We start from the raw sequence: 19,072 nt of genomic DNA, 5'->3' as shown, positions 1-19,072 counted from the left end.
TCAGCCAAAACTTGCTGTATTGAATCCAAGAAAAGAATGGCAGCTATGTCAAAAATAAGTTGTTGGAGATTTTGTTTTGTTTTATTAAAGGAAAGCTGTATATTAAAGAATATGGGGAATTTACAGGCTGAGAGATAGGAAACTTTCATTGTTGACTTCCTCCTAAGCTGAGTTGTTGGTTAAAGTCTCTCTGCTCTGTCACCAGGCCCTGATCAAAACCAAATACTATAATATGCAGATGAGGCACTAAAGTTAACTGTTTATCATGATTCACTTTTTTTCATAACCTCCCACATATTTCCCAAGCGTTAGTTCTTGGGGACCCACTGGAGGTCAGGTTTACATCTAGAAAGGGTGTAGGGGTCATTTCACCTGGAGTTCTGGGGCTACAGCTCTATAGATATATCTTCTTACTTCGTCTCTCCTCTTGTCCCTTGCAGTTTTACCACTCTGGTGGGACCAGAACCTGCTCGCATTCTCCAGCCAAAGGGAACTCTCGGTTGGCTTCACTCTCTGTTCATCTCTAGGCTGGGAAGTCCCCAATCACGCGCTTTCACACCCTCCACATTTTAGCTGACAAGAGGCTATGCAAGACGGCTGTGGGTGAGTCTGATTTTTGAGGCAGAACTCTTCAAGGAAGACAAAATACCTGTAAGAGGTGCACTGCTGGAGCGCTGGTGTCTTACTCCGTGGGGAAGATAGTTCGCTTCTTCTGTTTTCAACAGTGCCCTTGGCCAAAGGACTCTCCTTGGCGGAACTGACCAAAGTGTGGCTCCTCCCCCACGAAACAGCCACACCCCGCGGTGGCTTACGTTTGGAAAGACCTGGAGAGGAGAATCGAAACAGAAACCAAAGTCAGGCAAACTATAAGAACTGCCTGGCGGAAAGCTGGACTCAGAGCTGCGTCGCGAAAGAGCAGAGGCGGCTCCCTAGTCCCGGCCCCGGCGAGCACCGTAGAGTCAGAGGTGCGGCGCTGTCTGCCCTCCGCTGCCTGCCGCCACATCCAGGACAGGCACTCCCCGCCCACCTGCCAGGTGCGAGCACCTCGCCCTGCGCGCGGGTCTGGGGACCCTGAAGGCGACTCCTTTGCTGTCAGGTACATAGTTGCAGACCCTGCTACGCCAAGGCAGCGGACAGTGGTACACGCATCGCACCAGTTGAGCTGAGAACAGAAACCTGTCCGTCTACTTGGGAGAACTTCTCCCTTTGCTGAGAAGGAAAGATGTCGAATGAGTATTCTGCAGACAAGAGGTTCCGATATCTCATCTCGTGCTTCCGGGCCAGAGTGAAAATGTACATCCAGGTGGAGCCTGTACTGGACTACCTAACTTTTTTGTCTGCAGACATGAAGGAGCAGATACAGAGGACGGCCACCACCATGGGGAACATTAACGCAGCTGAACAGCTCCTGAGCACCTTGGAGAAGGGAGTCTGGTCCCCGGGCTGGACTAGGGTGTTTGTAGAGGCCCTCCAGCGAGCAGGCAGCCCCTTAGCTGCCCGCTACGTGAACCCTGAGCTCACAGACTTGCCTTCTCCATCCTTTGAGAACGCTCATGATGAGTGTCTCCAACTACTGAACCTCCTTCAGCCCACCCTGGTGGACAAGCTTCTGGTTAGAGATGTCTTGGATAAATGTCTGGAGGAGGAACTGTTGACAATTGAAGACAGAAATCGGGTAGGTGTCAGTTTAGGTAGAGCTGGGCTTTTAGGCAGATTTTACAACTTGGGGCTGGCCGTTCATTTCCCCGGTTCCAAATGGTCTGTGATATCTTTGGGTAAACCCATTTCCCTCCTTTCTTGAGAAGAAAATATCTAGTCACTTAAAACATAATTTTGAAAATTTTAAACACAAAAAGGCTATTTTTCTAATCCTTTCACTGAAATGAGCTAGAGATGTTAATTCGAGAATAATAATGTATGCTAATAAGTAACGTTTTTTGACCACTTACAATGTACAATTAGTATCACTTGCAAAATGTTTTAGCAGAGTTCGTGCTCAAAAACACTGAGGTGTTTAATGCTATTAACTCCATTTTACAGCCGAGAAAACTAAAGCAGGTTAAGTAACTTGCCCAAGATCTAGGAAGACAATGGCAGAACTAGGGATTTAGCTCCTGATGGTATGGAATTTTGTGTCTTATTTAATATACTTCAAGAGAACAGAGATCAGCAAACCATGACCCATGAGCTAAATCCAGACTGCTACTGGTCTTTACAGGCCCCAAAGCTAAGAAGGTTTTTAGATTTTAAATTGTATGTGTTCATAAAGAAAGCTTTATTGGAACACAGCCACGCTCATTCATTTACGTACTAGGACAGTTTTTGTACTTCAAGAGCAGTTGGACAGAGTCCATATTGTCCACAAAGCCTAAAATATTTATTATCTGGCCTTTAGAGAAAAAAATTTCCAATCTCTAGCCTATGTTATACATTATGCCATTTAATCTTAGTTTAAATAGAGAAATTACATATAACACGTTATTTTCTTTAAAATTTCAACTTTCTCTGTGAATCAAAAGTTGGAGATAATTCATTGAAAAAGTATGTCTATTAGTTGCAGTTTTTCTTATTAGTGAAGGAGTAGTGGATTTTTTTTAAGTGGAATTTTGATAGGGTGAATTTTACAGGTGACTTTGCACTTAATATAATGTTTTATTGTTCATCATTTTTCAAAGAATGAGAATGTATTGTGAAGTATAAAAACGGAGACCAATTTGAATCTGACTTATTCCAGGTTATAAGTCGAATGTCTTATTTTGAAAGGCATATAGGCAAATAAACCCATGACAAAAAGTTGAGGCTTTGTCTAATGTGCTATGATTTTGACAATTTTCTTTCTTTCTCTCTTACTTTTTGATTCATTAACTGTTTGGATCCTCGTTACAAAGTTTGGGGGCTTGGACTCATTATCAGCCTGTGATGTGAGTTAGTCTTTTGTAGATGCTCCTTTGTAGATTTGACAGCTCTGAGGCCTGTCCAAAGACCCAAGCATGCATCTAATTTCGATGGCTGGTTTTCCCAACAAGTAAATTACTTTATACTGTTGTCTGTAGCGTTTATGTAGTTTTGTGTATTGAGAACCAGCTAGAACGCATTATAGTAGTCCAGCTGGATATGACAAATGTGTACATCACTGTGGCAGAATCTTAATTTGGAAGACAGTATGCAGCCTTCAAGCCAGCTGGAGATGGAAGATGGCATTTCCAGCCACAGTAGCTGTTAGGAAGTCCAGAAGCAACAGAGTCCAGTAACACCACAAAGCTGTTTATGTTTGGTGGGTATGATGTCCCGATTGCCAGCGAAACAGCACTTCTCCTTATTTACTCTAAATACTTCTGCCTATCAGCATCACTTTTGTCTTGCCTGGATTGAATTTCCGCCAGCTAGATTTTATCCAAGTTCTTGATTCTGGCAAGCTTGGAGGCAGCTAGCAGTAATGCAAGGGAGTTGACACAAAGAAGATAAAAAGTAAAGGGACATTTGTGTAGTAGTAGCAGTTAAGGCCAGAGCAACCCAAAGCAATTCGAACTCTCTCCTAGATTCATGTTTCAAAGGAGGCTCTGAAAGATGGAGGATCTATGTGTTTGAAGCTCTCTAAGGAGAGAATAGGGTCTCTGATATCATGAAATGTTTTTTGTACACATCATTTTACATGTATTGTCAGTCTCAAAAATAATCTTTGACAGACGATGGGAAGGATGCATTAGGTTCAGAAGAAGCTATATTGATGTTGAGGTCATCGATGAATGTTTATCTTAAATGGTAAAGTCCAGTGAGAAAAGCATGGGAAATTTGAGTGGAAAGACTTGGACTTAAGATCTTTGTTTCTGTATATGTTACTTTGGTCCACATTATTCAAGTTCGCTGATCCTAAGTTTATCCAGAAGAATGGACATAATAATAATTTCTCCTCTCACTCACAATATTGCAGTAAATACGAAACCATGTTTAGGAAAAAGCTTTATAAATAATAAAGAGCTATTTTGATATGATGATGATGACCTTTATTATCATTCATTTGATTACATTTCCTTGTGAATTTAAAGTTTCAGGGATTTAGGTAAATCTTCCATTTTGAAATTGAGATCTGCTTTTCAAAGTCCCTGGATTAAACTTTGATTCGAAGGAGAAACTATATTTTTCTTGTTTAAGCTCTCAGAACCTGGCCAAGACTAGGCATAGGGTTTGTACTTAATAAATGTTGATTAACATTTAAATGATTGGTTAAATATATTTCCAAAGAGTTGTCTGAAATAAGAGCTGGAAACACATGATATAATGAATTACATTGTCAAGCATTGGGAAACAGATGGGTGGTGAACATAAGTGCTCAAAATTTGCTTTTTGGACAGCTTAAAGTAGCATTCAAATAAGTAATTGAGACTTCTAAAAAACCATATTTTATTTTAATTCTTTTCCTGTTTTCCAGTAGACATTTTCTACTTGGTCTGTTAGTTTAAGATTCCAACATCCATACCCCTGTCCCTCTTCCTCATACATCAGAACTTCTTAAAATGATCCTAGATTTAGTTTTGTGTGCAGTATTTTCCCAAAGAAATGTATTTAATTGATTTATTTATTCATTTATTTGGTTTAAATTGATAGAATGACACCTTTGTGCCACAATAGTGGTGAAAAGTTTGGAGAATAGCACAGATATTTTCTGCACTTTCATGGAGCTTGTGTTGTAGTGTTGATCAGTGTTCATTCTTCCAACAAATAGTTAAAGAATGTATAGCATATGCTAGACACTATCGTAAATACTAGTGACTCAGCAATAAGTACAAGGTCACGTTATGGATCATTATTACAGAATGATCCTTAACTAGAGAGTGCCTCTGTTCTCACCTGCTTCTGTTTTAGGATGCTAGTGCTTAATGGAAATATCTTGGTTTCTTCACAGATTTCTGTTGGAAAGAAAAAACATAGATCAAAGAATTTAGACTATGAAAGCACTGAATTGTATTACTCACAATTTTATACTTATTTTATATTCCATAAATTAGCTATCAATGTATGTGTAGACATTTAAAATTTTATATTCAGAGAAAAAGTTCAATGGGGGAGAAATATGTGTGGGAATCATTATACGTCCTGTTGCAGCCTCAAGTCTAAGTATTTACCTCCCAAGAATTTAAGTAATCAAATTTGTGTATTGGAATCTAATATCTTTACTATGTTTTAGGAGAGCAGATTAACTAAGAACACACACACACACACATATGGTTGCTTCAAAGGGAATTGATGCATTTTCTAACACCCAAGCTGAGAAGATTCCTTAAAAATTCAGAATCTTGATGAAGCTGACAAAAATGATAGGTATTATATGTAATTCACATTCATGTAATAAAAATACTTATAGGAAATAATGGCATAATGATTCTTAAATACCTGAACTCAGTAAGGACAAAGCAAGCTTGACAAATGTAATTTTATAGTAAAAATCAATTTAACTGATTAATAGTTTAAGAAAATTTAGTGGATATAATATGCTTAGGTTTTTAATAAAAGTGTTCGTTACAGTGCCTCACTTGTTCTTTTTAGAGAAATTTTTTCTGATTAATAGCGGATAATAATAAGGATGTTACAAACCAGCAAAGACAAAATTTTCATTAGGAGATTAATCAAGTTAGAAAAAAGGCAGGTAATGAAGAAGAATGTGCTTAGAGAATGCTGTGGAAGAGATGGACTGAAATCATCTAAAATTTATTAAGTTCAAGTAGTCCTTTTAACCTTTCTTGCCTGAAAATGAATTTAAAATTAGAGAAAGTTTTAGCTATAATTATAGTACAAGAAGGCAGCATTGAAGCCAGTTGCCTGTGGTCAAGTTCTACCTCTGCCATTTACTAGCTTCGTGTTCTTGAGTAGGTAACTGGAATTCTCTGCACCTTGGACTTATGATCTGTAAAATGGGTTAATATTGGTACCTTCTTCAGGTACCTCCAGGGTTGCTGGATTAATATAAACAAAGCTTTTATTATAGCATTATTAACTGTTAGCTAATAAGACTAAAACTTTCTTTGGGTAGAAATCGTGCTGTACACTTACATACTAGTGTTCACTGGTGAAATATTTGTAAAGATAGATGCTTTGCTCAGTCACCCATAAAAAGAGCTTACAATCAATTGAACAAGACATTGTTCCAAAAATGCAAATGAATTTCTGACTTTAAAAGCTTATAACATATATTTATAGGTTCTAGAAAATACATAAATTTTGTAGGAAATACTAGGTAAACAATCCAAATTATACATGTAGAAGATGAGCAAATGTTAAAAAGGACCTTTGAGAGTATCTGAGTCAGTATTTCTCATCTAAGATGTTGATTAGAATTAATAGATGCTTTAAAAAAAAGTCTAGTTTTCCAGCATAGACAAAATAAATCAGGATCTTTGGGAGTGGATCCCAGACACCAGTATTCTTTCTAACTCCCCAGATGATTCTAGGATGTATTGCTAGGATGGAGAATGCCTGAAATTTTTTTCCAGTTGCCTCATTTTACACATATAGAAACTGAGGCCCAGAAAGATAAAGTAGCTTGCCTATGATACAGCAAGCTGATAATGTCCTAATTGTTTTCTGGTCTAAATGTGGCTTGTATTAGTCTTTTCTCCAAATGTTTGGTGCTATATTAAGAATTGGGGGGATGCACTGTGACAATGATAACGTGACAAATGATCCACATTTAGAAAGATTTTCTAGATTAATACAAAAATAAAATTAAACGAAGGCTAAGGCTTATAATGAATGGAATAGAAATAATTCTCCCCCTACTTTAAAAAAGGAATAGGTATAGAAATAAATTTGTCTCGTAGTATTAAATAAGCACAAATTTAAGAAAAATATTATAGTAATGATAAATATTACCAGTATTAAATAGGCAAGAATATAAATCTGTGATAATAATTACTTTATAATGGTAATAGTGAAGAAAGTTGAACTAATAAGAAATGTTTGATTTCCCATTTATAGACTTCATGGGTAGAAAAGAAAAATCGTGCCCTAGATATCCAGAAAAAAATTTTGATGCAAATAGACATAATATTGCTAGGGAGTAAAGGCCCTTTCTTTTGCATCCCTTATTCACAATGACTGAGGTAAAACATTTATTGCTACAAGTGGCACTGCTGTTTTCTTTAGTGTTTGAAAGAAGTCTTTATTTATGCTTAATTGCTCAATTTTTCTAAAGGCTGTTTCCTTTTTAAATTTATTCACATGTTTGATCTTCTTCTACTTTTCTCTTAAAACAGATTGCTGCTGCAGAAAATAGTGGAAATGAAGCAGGTGTAAGAGAGCTACTGAGAAGGATCGTGCAGAAAGAAAACTGGTTTTCTACATTTCTGACTGTCCTGAAGCAAACAGGAAATGATGCACTTGTCCGGGAGTTAACTGGCGACAGTGCCTCGGAGGGCAATGCAGGTATTTCTAATTCTGTGACAGAAGAGTATGGCCATTTTGCCCAGCGGTTGGGAGCTTAATGAAGCTTGTAGACATAATACCAAACACTAAGATATTTAGAATCAAAATTTTAAAACTGAAAGGAATTTTAGAGATTGTCTCTTTTACAAATAAGGAAACTGCTGCCTGGGAAAAGATTTACTGAAAACAACAAAACTCAGCAAATTGGGCTAGACTATTGGCAGCTGACTCCTAGTCCAACACTCTTTCCACTGCCCATCTTATTTTGGAAACGTGGTGATTGCCTGAAATTCGTATCAAGCTGTTTTTAACATTGAACAGACAAATAAATCGGAATAAAATATTTTAATGGTTATTACAATTCTGCTGCATAGTCTCCTAGATACTTATATACATTTTAAAGGGATTTATTAAGTATTTGATAAAAGGTCTATGGTAGGCAACATATTTCAATATTACTTCAAGTGAGCTTTGAAAATTATTCAGTTATAATAATAAAGTAACATTCTATAGCTGTTTCACATATATTATTTGTAAAACAAATTTAAACTGCCATCTTATTTTTCTTTTCAGAGTATGCATCTTGTGTTTTCAAAAACATCATATATAAAACAAATTGACAGTTAATTGGTAATAAATGATTTAAATAAATTAGAATCATTTCAAGCTTACATCACTACTACTCATTCAACCATTCACACTAATTCAACTAACATTTAATGAGTGCCAACGATGTGCTAGACACTGTTCTAGGTGCTGGAGATGTGGACTTAAAGGAGACATACAGAGTCCTTATCACACTTTAATGAAATAAGGCACACAGTAAATAATTTTTGAAGTTGTTTATGCAAAATAAACACAAATAGTTACTAAATTATTAACAGAATATTATTTATTTTGCCTAATTTGAAATACATACCACACACACACACACACACACACACACACACATAGATATATATATATATACATACACATGCACAGAGAGAGAAGGCGGGGGGAGAGAGAGACAGAGAAGAAGGCAAATATTTTTATTACAAGGTATTAAAAAAGATCTAAAGATGTTTAGGTAAGTTTTTTCTTCACCACCAAACAAACTCTATGCAGTGTCATATGTTCAAGAATGCCCAAAGTGAAAATCTCAAGAGGCCTTGCAGCTCTCCCTTCTTTCTGGAATTACTTGAGGATTGGGGTTGGGGTGGTGGTGCTTACTCAGTCAAACTTGGTTAATTCAACTTTCAAAATCCAGGCAGTGACTCTATGATCTGTCCACAAGCAGGTTCCAGGGTTTCTACTGTCTTTTCTTCTGTTTCCACAGGAAGAATTAACTGTATAGAAAGTCCTTCTTAGTCAGAAACATCTGTATTTTGCTTCAGTTCTCTAGAACAGGTGTCCCTAACCCCTGGGCCCTGGACTAGTACAGTTCAGTGGCCTGTTAGGAACCAGGCCGCACAGCAGGAGGTGAGTGACAGGGAAGAGAGCTAAGCTTCATCTGTATTTGCAGCTGCCCCCAGCACTAGCATCACCACTTCAGCTCCACCTCTGATGGTCAGGCATTAGATTCACATAGGAGCACCGGTCCCTGGACCCTATTCCAGACCACCCCTCTCATGACAAGTTCCCTTTCAGAACCCATTGGGGACACTTTCAGTCACAACATGCATTCTAAGACTTGAACTTCAAAGAGAAATCACTATAGTCTAGATTTTTTTATTTCTGTTCCTTGGGAAATTTTGGCCTTAGTGTATCAAAGGATATTAGAAAGGGTAGCCTTTCAGACCACAAAAGACCTTCTCATATCCATCCCCCAAATTAGAGGGTACCAATCCATATTACAGTTGTGTACAGTGGCATAATTGTTTAGGAATCTAGAAGATCTGCTCCGAAGTGTCTTCAAGATTCTCCTGATATAGACAACATGTCTGGCAACATTTCTTGCTAAGATATTTTTAAGTTCTATTTTGCAAAGTACCTCATTAGCAGTTTAACATAATTTTTCAAATTGTAATTCTTTGAACAATAGCAATCTATGGAGAATATATATAGTACATCTCATGTAATACCTGTGTTATAACACATCTCATCATATACACTTAATGTTCACATACCTTCCTCTACTTTTCTTATTATATGCTATAACTTTGTATTATGATTAGGTCTTTATGTGTTTGCTTCACAATGGCTTAAAGACTAGTTTGTCCAGATTCTCTCAGCCCATGCACATATCCTGGTTGGCCAAGGCCAAGCACTTTATAAAAGTGAGAAAGGCCTTGTGAAAAGAAAAACAGTGGCACCAATTCTCCATCATCTTTTTATCCTTTCCTGATCCCATGGCAGGGTCCTCTTACAGCTGGGGCTGCTTCTCCCTTTTTCAACCAACGTGGGTGATGATGGATATTGACTCAGATATGTGGGCTCTTGTGAGGGCAGGGAGCAGAACAGAAATGGGTCTCTAAGCTTCCTTTGAAGGTCGAATGGCAAATACCAATCTCTGTCCAGGGCTCAGCATTCTTCTGCTTTCCAACTACCCCTACCTGCAGTTCAGTTATTTCTAACCAAATTATTTCAAACAAGTGAGGCTTTTCATTTCCTTGAAAATCCAATCAGAGGAGTCAGAGATTTAGATATTGTTTGCTGAACTTATTATTGGAATCTAAGCATTTTTCTGTCAGACTTTGATGATCGGAAATTAGCCGTGATTATTCTTTTGGTTAGGAGCTGCTAAGGATTAAATCTGTGTCACCCCAAAATTCATATGCTGAAGTCCTAACCCTCATTATGTCTGTATCTGGATATAGGGTCTTCAGGAGGTAATTCAGGTTAAATGAGGTCAGAAGAGTAGGCCCAAATCTGATAGGACTGTGGCCTTATAAGAAGAGGAAGAGATATTCTCTCTCTCTGTTTCTCCCTCCCTTTCTTTCTCTCTCTACCATTTGGAGGACACAGTGAGAAGATGGCTTTCTGCAACCTAGGGAGCTATTTCCCAGACACCAACCTTGCTGACACATTGATCTTGGACTTTCAGTCTGCAGAACTATGAGGAAATAAAATTCTGCTGCTTGAGCCACTCAATCTATGGTATTTTGCTAACGATGGCCCGAGATGACAAATGTGAGAGCCTAGGCTCTGGATGCTTATTGAATCCTTGCTCCTTCATTTCCCTAGATATGTGACTATGGCCAAGTAAATGCCTTCTCTGTGCCTCAATTTGCTTCTCTGTGAAATGGGGATAATAATATTACTTATTAGGGTTATTTTGAGGATCAAATAATTTAGCATATGTAAAGTATTTATATGGTAAGCACAAAACAATTTGACTATTATGGTTATAAATTCCAAACATACTTAATATATAGCTACAAACATTGCCAAGTTGTCTGGCCAAAGACAAACTCCAAAATTACAACAGTTTTCTTTAGGAAATTCTTCGTACACATGATATATTTCCCCCTTATTTTATAAGATGGGTAAATCCAAAATGATAGTTTTTTTTTTTTTCAGTTTTTTTTCTGACAGATTGGAGCTTCAGAAGGACAGAAACTCTTGTTTTCCTTTATAACCATATAGTCCCTTAAGAAAACACTCAATATAGGTTGGATGAAGGAAGAAAGGCTGGGCAAGAGAAATGAAGAGAAGAAAGAAAGGAAATAGAATATTTCACTGAATTTTTAAAAAATCTCCAGGAATTCAGAATACATGAATTTAGGCTGACATTAAAGCATATGTACATCTCATGTAAAACGTACAGTGAGGGAACAAAATGGCAAGAGCACAAGCTAAAGGAAAACTACCACCAAATTTACATTTTCATTAATTCAGCTCTAAATGTGACTTTGTATCACTGAATAAATGACTTACTTCCTAAAGGCGATGGTCAGATAGGAAATCATTACACTTTTCTTGTGATTAGCGTAATATTTATTATATTGTCTTTTTAGATAAAACTTAATCATTACAAAGAATTACTCACTATGTTCATATTAAAAATATAAATACTGTGTCAGAACAAAAAACACCTTCCAAGCCTTTCAAAATGTCAAAATATTGAAGTACTTTTGGGCATATCTCTAGTGGAGACTCCCACTTGGTTTTCAAAGTAACAATAACAGCTACTTATGGTGTATAAAAGCTTGCATTGCAATACAATTTGCATTCTGTTTGAAATTTCAAGTAGTTGAAGTACATTCAGGTAAATCTCTATTAGGTATCCTCATTTCATTTTCAGTGAAATGAATACTATATAACTTCTTGTGTTGCACTATTTTTTACATTCTAATACTTTTATTCATAGAAACTGAGAATGTATTACGAGAAGATGGACCTGAAGTTAAAGAGCCACTTCTTTTAGCCATAGATCAGCCAAGTCCAGAGAAACAGGGTCGGGACATGGAGAGTTCGTTGGAATCATCTTTTGTGGATTCTTCTGTAGCTTCAGGTACTTAGAACACCTACGTACATTACATGCACAAAATGCTATTTCTAAAAAATATCAATCTGCATTAATGACACCAAGATCTGTTAAGCAGAAGGAGAAAATTTGGACTTTGGGGTTTTGTAAGCATATTTACTAAAATAATATTTTTTTAAAAGAGAATGAATTAAAATCATTCCTCTTGGTGGCTGAAAATATTTTCAAAACTAATGCAATATTAATATGTTATGAATATGAACACATTTGGTTCTAATTTTACTTTATAAGACATCTGTGGTCCTTGTAACACAATGTGTCATAAACGTACCCTACATTTCATGGTTTTCAAAGTATTTTCAAATACATTGCAGTTATGCACCATATAACAATGTTTCAGTCAATGATGGGCCCCTCATATAGTGGTCACGTAATATTATAATGGAGCTGGAAAATTCCTGTCGCCCAATGATGTCATAGCTGTTGTAAGATGGTAGCACAATGCGTTATTCATGTGTTTGTGATGATGCTCTTGTAAACAATAAACTACTAGTCATATAAAAGTATAGCACATGTAATTATGTATTTACTATACTTTTTATAATTATTTTAGAGTATACTTTTGGACTTTAAAAAAAAGTTTGCTGTAAAACTGTATGTCGTGCTACCCTGGCAGCAGCCTCAAACATCTCATGTTAACTGTGTCTCTTGATTACATCATTTTCCTTTGTGCTTAATTTTGTCGTTTTGTACAGTAACATGCTGTACAGGCTTGTAGCTTAGGAACAACAGGCTATACCATATAGCCTAAGTGTGTAGTAGGCTATGCCATCTAGGTTTGTGTAAGTGAACTCTATAATGTTTACGTGACGACAAAATCGCCTAAAGATGCATTTCTCAGAGCATATACCAGTTAGTTGTTAAGTGGCGCATGACTGCAATTAGTTTGTTTTAGCCAAAGCTCTGATAATCAAGTAATGCCAGTACTTTTTCCTCATTTTTCAGACTGAGATGTCTCAGAGAGTTTCGACTGTATTGTAGAGACTAAAAACTAAAAACTAAAAACTAAGACTAAACACTAAAAACCTTACAGCAAGGAAGATAAATAGGTACTAAACTATTGTTGGCTTGAATTTCAGTAACTAATTCGTGTGACAACTCGATGCCACCATGTCTACCTTTTTGATATGAAACAGCTCTGGAAGAATCGAAGTAATTTAATTATGTTCCTCTCCCTAATTTGCTCATAATAGAAGCCTTCTCTACTCCTTTCTGTCCCCAAAAGGACTACATTCTATTTTCTCAAGAAATACTTAAAGTCTCTTTGGTGTACTAATAAATGTTTAATAAGTAGCTCTCAGGGGAAAAGAAAATAGCCCTAATTTGTAGTGTATACCAATCTCCATGGTGTAAATGCTCCCACTAAGGCTAATTTCAAGCCTTCAACATAAATCACCAATGAACACAGGAAAAAACAAAGTTGTGAAGAGCTGTGCAGTAGCACAACATTATATGGCATTTCCACCATACACAGGCATACATAGCCTCAACATCTGAGATAATAGTAAAATCTAGCAAAATGATTAGGAAATGATGGGTTTAAGTATCCATTACTTTTAATATAATTTATTTAATTGTAAGTTTATGTAATTTAATTTTTTTAAATGGCTGTGCTTAACAAAATTCCTGAAAATATAACAATTGGCTCTTGTAAGCCAGTTTAAGCTGACCCCACCATACGACTGAAAAGTTTACTATTTTCTACATAGAAAAGTAATATGGCTGCATGGCAGCAAATTTAGAAACAGAGAAACATACAAAGAAAAAGTCACCCACACTCCTACGGTAGAGATATATTACTCTTTAATAGTTGGGTGTGTATCCATCTGGTCTTTTTACACATCTGGATGTTTATATATTATGACATTTTTCCTGTGTTCATTAGATGTTCTACGGAATGGTTTTTAAAGATTGACTAATAGCTCTGTCCACTGGTTGCATTATAATTGACTGATTGACTAATTGTTGAACATTTCATATGTTTCCAAATTTCCGCATCGTGAATAATGCTGCAATAACTCTTTGTATTTATGTCTCAGTTTAATTCTTATAAACATATTACATAATTAGAATTTCTGGATCAAATGATTTCTATAATTTTAAGACATTTGATAATTAACATCAAATTTCACTCCAGGAACTTGTACCAATTTACATGACTTCAGATAATGTAGGGAGTACCTGGTGCCCTGAAGTCTCTTCTACAGAGTGGGTAATATTTTCAAACTTTTCCAGTTGGGCATTTTACTATTTCAATTTGAATTTCTTAATTTTTAATGGAAAACATTTTTACAAGTTCATCCTTTTTTGTTGTTTTTGTTAATTACCTGTTTTTCTATTAGGTTATTTATCATCTTCTTGCTGATTTCTATGAACTATTTAGAGTTGACCCTTTGTCATGAATAGTACCAGTATTTTTTATAGTTTTCCTGCTGTTTAGGCTTGTATATGGTGTTTGTTTTTTCATAAAATGCTTTTGAAGTTTTGGTGCACATATGAGTTAATTGGAGGAGTGGGTCCTGTTGAAAATCAGATTCTGAGTTAGTAGGTCTTGTGTGAGTCCTGAGATTCTGCCTTTCTTACATGCTCTCAGGCATTTCTGCTCCTGCTGGTCCTCGGCCACTCTTTTAAGTAGCTAGTTTTAATATAGAGAATGGCAAAGCTTTTAAGCCTGAATTTTAGAAGATTTTAAAAATTTGAGCAGCTATGCTTTTCTTCAAAAATCATAATTCTATAAGAATGCCAAAATCCATTATCTGACTTTGGGTTTTCACTTTTCAATAAATTTCCATGGCAAGCTGCCTGACATCTTTGTGGGTTACTGGCTATTTTCTAAGTACATACTGGGAAGAACTAAAGACAGGATGGAGGCTGGGAAATGATCCTTCATCTCAAATAATGGGTTTTCATCAAAGGTAGCCAGCCTAATGCATCTCGTCAGACTGTACTTTATCTACCTATGGAGGATTTTGAGTATCAAAGTGGACAAAATTAAAAACAAAACTTCTTAAAATTTCTATTCTCTTACTATTTAATATAAAACTTAAAACTACATCTTATGAGGAAAAATGTCTGGATCTTAATAATGGCCGTAGGGAACAGAAAAGTTTTTTTTTTTCTCTCTTGGGTTCCTTCCCTCCTTCTCTCCTTTCCTTCACCTCTTTTATTTAATGAATATTTATCATGTACCAAGCATGTAAATACAGTGGGGGAATAACAGAAATGGCTTATGTCCCCATGGTCCTTTCAACTGATGGGTGTGTCAGTAATCACTATGTAGCTGCATAGTAAGTGCTATGTAATAGTAATACAGTAAGTACTATAAAGAAAAGTACAGATTATTAAGATATATAATAGTCTGAGAACATGTGAGAGTACAGTAAACTGTACAGTAATCTGAAGACTCCATCTAATACACAGACTTTAACAATCTTCTTGTCTGTAAGATCCCAGCGATGTGAATTTGGGAGCAGTTAGTCCAATCCATTCTGGCCCTTTCCAGAGCAATGACAAAGGGTAACTTATTTATGAAAATGTAGTGCCTTTGCTTTAGGATGTAGACACTGCAACTGATAGATGCCGTAGATCATTCCAAGTGCCTATTCGTTTTCTTGTTGCTCTTCAGAACTAAGAAGTACTGATACAAATAACTTGTAAAGTACCTTAGTCCAAAGAAGTTATTGGAGTTCTTTTGATTGAAATTTTAGTTACAAAATCTACTATTGAAGGATTTTGCCTACACAGGCATTCTTTGACAGAATTAACAATCAAAATAAATGTGAAAGTATTCCAAAGTCTCTGATATGCATTTGCACAATTTTGTTTTGTGTATCTTATTGATATTGGTAATATAATAATCTTTATTTTGAATTCCAAAATATTGTGCTAAGATTTCAAACACAATTACCAAAATGACATTGAAATGAACTTGCTACTTAAGGTTCACATATTCTGTAAATATGAGTTTTCATATACACAAAGAAAAACATTTGACTCGAATTATTTCCAATTTCAAATGAAGACTTCTCTAATTTTTATTTCTGAACCAATTTCTAAAATATTTTTTCAGTGCATAATAGTCTTGATGCATACAAATGTTAATTATTTATCATTTTAATGCAAAGATTCTTCATATATTGTTTTTTAGCCCCTTTTATCCTTAATACACCTAATGGGTGAGACAGACTGCCATTAATAACAGTGGCCTGCCCTGAAACCAATAGTAATCACATTCACTTTATTCTATTAAAAATACTTTAATTATGCCAAATAGATAATTATCTGGATTATTTTAATTCTATCATTTTACAGTAAAATCGGTTATACAGTTTTAGTTGTCTGCTGCTGTCGTCGTGTTACAGGTCAGTAGTTACTTTACATTGACCTTTTTATTATACTATTTTAAGAAATAATGCTCTATGATAAAATAAAAGTAAAACAAATGATATTCACAGCTATATAAAATTAATTGTATTTGGAATAAACTTCCTTTGATGTAGAGTTCCACAGATAATCCTTCAAACTTCTTACTCTATGTTCTGTCTCCCTGTTGTCAAACAGAAAACGCCAATACTTCATACTGAACAGCAGAGGGCGCTTTTACATTTATAAAGAGAATGGAACGTCACTGTTTCAGTATAGTGTTACAGTGTAGTGTGCCATGTGTGAATATACAGTGCGCAGGACTATGAATGCATGTGTATATTTTGATTTATATATTCGTTCACGTGAAGATTTTAAAATTCCACCCCAGCTAATGAGCTTACCAACCTGCTTGTTTTCAGACTTTAATACCTTCTTTTTCATATTCCCCCATATGTTCCACTCCTTAGGTTTATCCGGTGACATTATGCTTTGGAATATATTGTGGATATATTTTGCATAGATCATGTTCTGTAGGAGGGGTTTAAAAATTGACCTTTATAAAACAGCCTCCTTCTCCCTGGCCCAATCTGTTATAGCACTTTTTTGTTGTTGTTGTTTTGTTTTGCCTTTTTATAGACCAAAGTCCAATCTTAGATTTGGTCTATACTATTTTCTGTTAAAATGCCACAAAATTTATCCTTGCACTTGAGGACCAGAATAATGTTCTACAGTACTAACCTCTAAAAATTTAGAAATTTTTATAATCTATAGAAATAAATACCATATAGCACTGAGATCTTAGTTGGAAAGATAATTGATATATAGGGTACAATAATATCATGTTGGAATCGCCTGTACTATTACAAAATTGGTTTGAGTTAAGATAGCTCTCCTTTACTGCTCTATTTTTCTAAATTTACTTTGCATTAATTATTGAGAACTAAAAGTTCTACTGAGGCAATCCAAAAGGCAAGTATGAATTTGAGCTGAGAGAGAGAGGGAGAGAGAAGGGAGGTGGGGAAGAGAGGGATGCTGATATTGGTTTTTGTTAAAGAATCATATAGTTTCGTATTTTATTTGAAACCTACCATGAGCCATTTAGGTCAGTTATATGACTTACAACTTCATAATAGGTCTGGGAGGATTACCATTCATATCTCAGAAATGAAAACATTATATATACACACATACATATATATACACACACATATATAGATAGATGATTGATAGCTAGATAGATAGATAGATAGATAATCTCCCTAGCATGCAGCTCATACATGTTGGATTTATTTTCATAACATCTCTTTTATGGATACAAACTTAAAGCTTTCTTTTTAATTTTTACCAAATTTTAACAAAGACAATGATTTTAATTTTAATTTGGTTATTAGACCCAACCTCCTCTATTTTGGTGTGTGAAAGAGGACTAGAAGCTAGAGTAGTGGGAATAAAGGAGTGAGTTGGTCAGCAACCAGGCGCTGAGGTGTTGTCCAGACCTTCAAAAGGTTTATTATCCAGTTCGAGAAAACAAGTTATATGCCCCCAAAGAGAAGCAGTGATCTATATACAGCAAAAGAGAAAGTATTAAAGGATGAAGAGAAAAAACTTGTTAGAAAAAGGAAGACAGAAAGCTTATCAGAGGAGGAATGTAAAACATTTCGTCTGAGGCTTGAAGGTCCTGTGTTGGATTTGTAAACAGAAGTGGCAGGCAACATTTCAGCTTGCACAAACATCATGAGCAAAAGCGCAGGTATATGAAGTTTAAAGTGTGTTTCGGGTGGGAGATGTGAATAATGGGGAAGGAGGCTATGCATGTGTGGGACACGGGGTATATGTGTAATCTCTGTACCTTCCACTTAGTTTTGCTCTGGACTGCTAAAACTGCTCTAAAAAACTGCTCTAAAATAGTTTATAAAAATTAATTCAGTTAAGTAAAATAGTATTTATTTATTTATTATTTATAATATTTATTATATACTATAAATACATCAATATCTAGCTGTAATAAACATAGCAAAATTCTATAACAAAATGTATGTAAGGAAACAGTTTGACTGGAGGGGGCATTTATGGAAGACAGTGGTGGCAGATAAGGCTTCTAAGATCATTAAGAATTAACGTTTCTCTATGATTTTTCCAAATGCCTTTCCTGAAGCAAAGAAAAAATACTCGTAAAAGTTTACCATTCAGCGTTTGAACAATTATAAAATACTAGCATAATGCATGTGTGATCGTCTCAGATGATGTTTGTAGGAAAGCCCTTAATTAGAAGAATGTAACTGTTGAGGTGCTGGAATTGGCTTGTTCTGGCTTGCAGGAGCCGAATGTGCCCATGTCTTCCTAACTCTGCGTAGTGACATCGCACTTGTAGCTTGAAATCAGCCATGGTGGGAATATTTACACCATGGAAATCAGCAAATACTTTTATTTTTATTTTTCTGTGTGAATAAATTCAGTAGATTTTCATTTAAAACAGTGTAAATAAGTTACTTGATTAAAAATTAAATTGGAGTTATAAGATTATAAATCTCATAGTCAAAATTATGCATTACAAATATACAAAATATCAAACATGTAGTGTCTCTTGGCAAAATATTATTTCTTTTCCCAAAGAGCCGACTTTTGAACATTTTCCACCCTTAAATGTATCTCTCCACATATTATTCTCTTGTCTGCTTAAGTCTGCCTAACTTGCTCTGCTTTTCCTAAAGGGTGCCTACCAGCCAAAGAAGTGTTCAATTCTTCTTCTATCTTGCCACCCCTAGACCTTGTTATTGCCAAGACTTACTTCTCATGCAGTCGCCTGGCTTATCACTCATA

The 19,072-nt window shown here is 35.7% G+C and overlaps 2 protein-coding genes across 5 annotated transcripts in view; one reads left to right on the top strand and one right to left on the bottom strand.

Annotated features, from left to right (window-relative positions):
• GCA (grancalcin) overlaps window positions 1-770 on the bottom strand; it is a 35,203-nt gene extending 34,433 nt beyond the window's left edge. For 3 of the 4 annotated variants that reach the window (XM_039855821.1, XM_039855822.1, XM_039855825.1), the window contains exon 1: window positions 650-764. The gene's annotated coding sequence lies outside the window, so the exon portion shown is untranslated. Of the gene's footprint in view, window positions 1-649 lie in introns of all 4 variants that reach the window. The other variant, XM_039855824.1, reaches the window with a different exon arrangement.
• A 76-nt stretch (window positions 771-846) lies between these two features.
• The window catches only part of IFIH1 (interferon induced with helicase C domain 1), a 51,370-nt gene continuing 33,144 nt past the window's right edge, over window positions 847-19,072 (top strand). Inside the window, exons 1-3 of the mRNA XM_039855820.1 lie at window positions 847-1,675; window positions 7,251-7,419; window positions 11,711-11,854. Coding sequence (XP_039711754.1) covers window positions 1,223-1,675; window positions 7,251-7,419; window positions 11,711-11,854 — 766 coding nt within the window. The 5' untranslated portion in view covers window positions 847-1,222. The remainder of the gene's footprint in view (window positions 1,676-7,250; window positions 7,420-11,710; window positions 11,855-19,072) is intronic.

This window comes from Pteropus medius, unplaced genomic scaffold, assembly GCF_902729225.1.
Source record: "Pteropus medius unplaced genomic scaffold, Ma_sr-lr_union100, whole genome shotgun sequence".
Classification (NCBI taxonomy): Eukaryota; Metazoa; Chordata; class Mammalia; order Chiroptera; family Pteropodidae; genus Pteropus; species Pteropus medius.
This window is presented reverse-complemented; position numbering and strand designations above follow the sequence as displayed.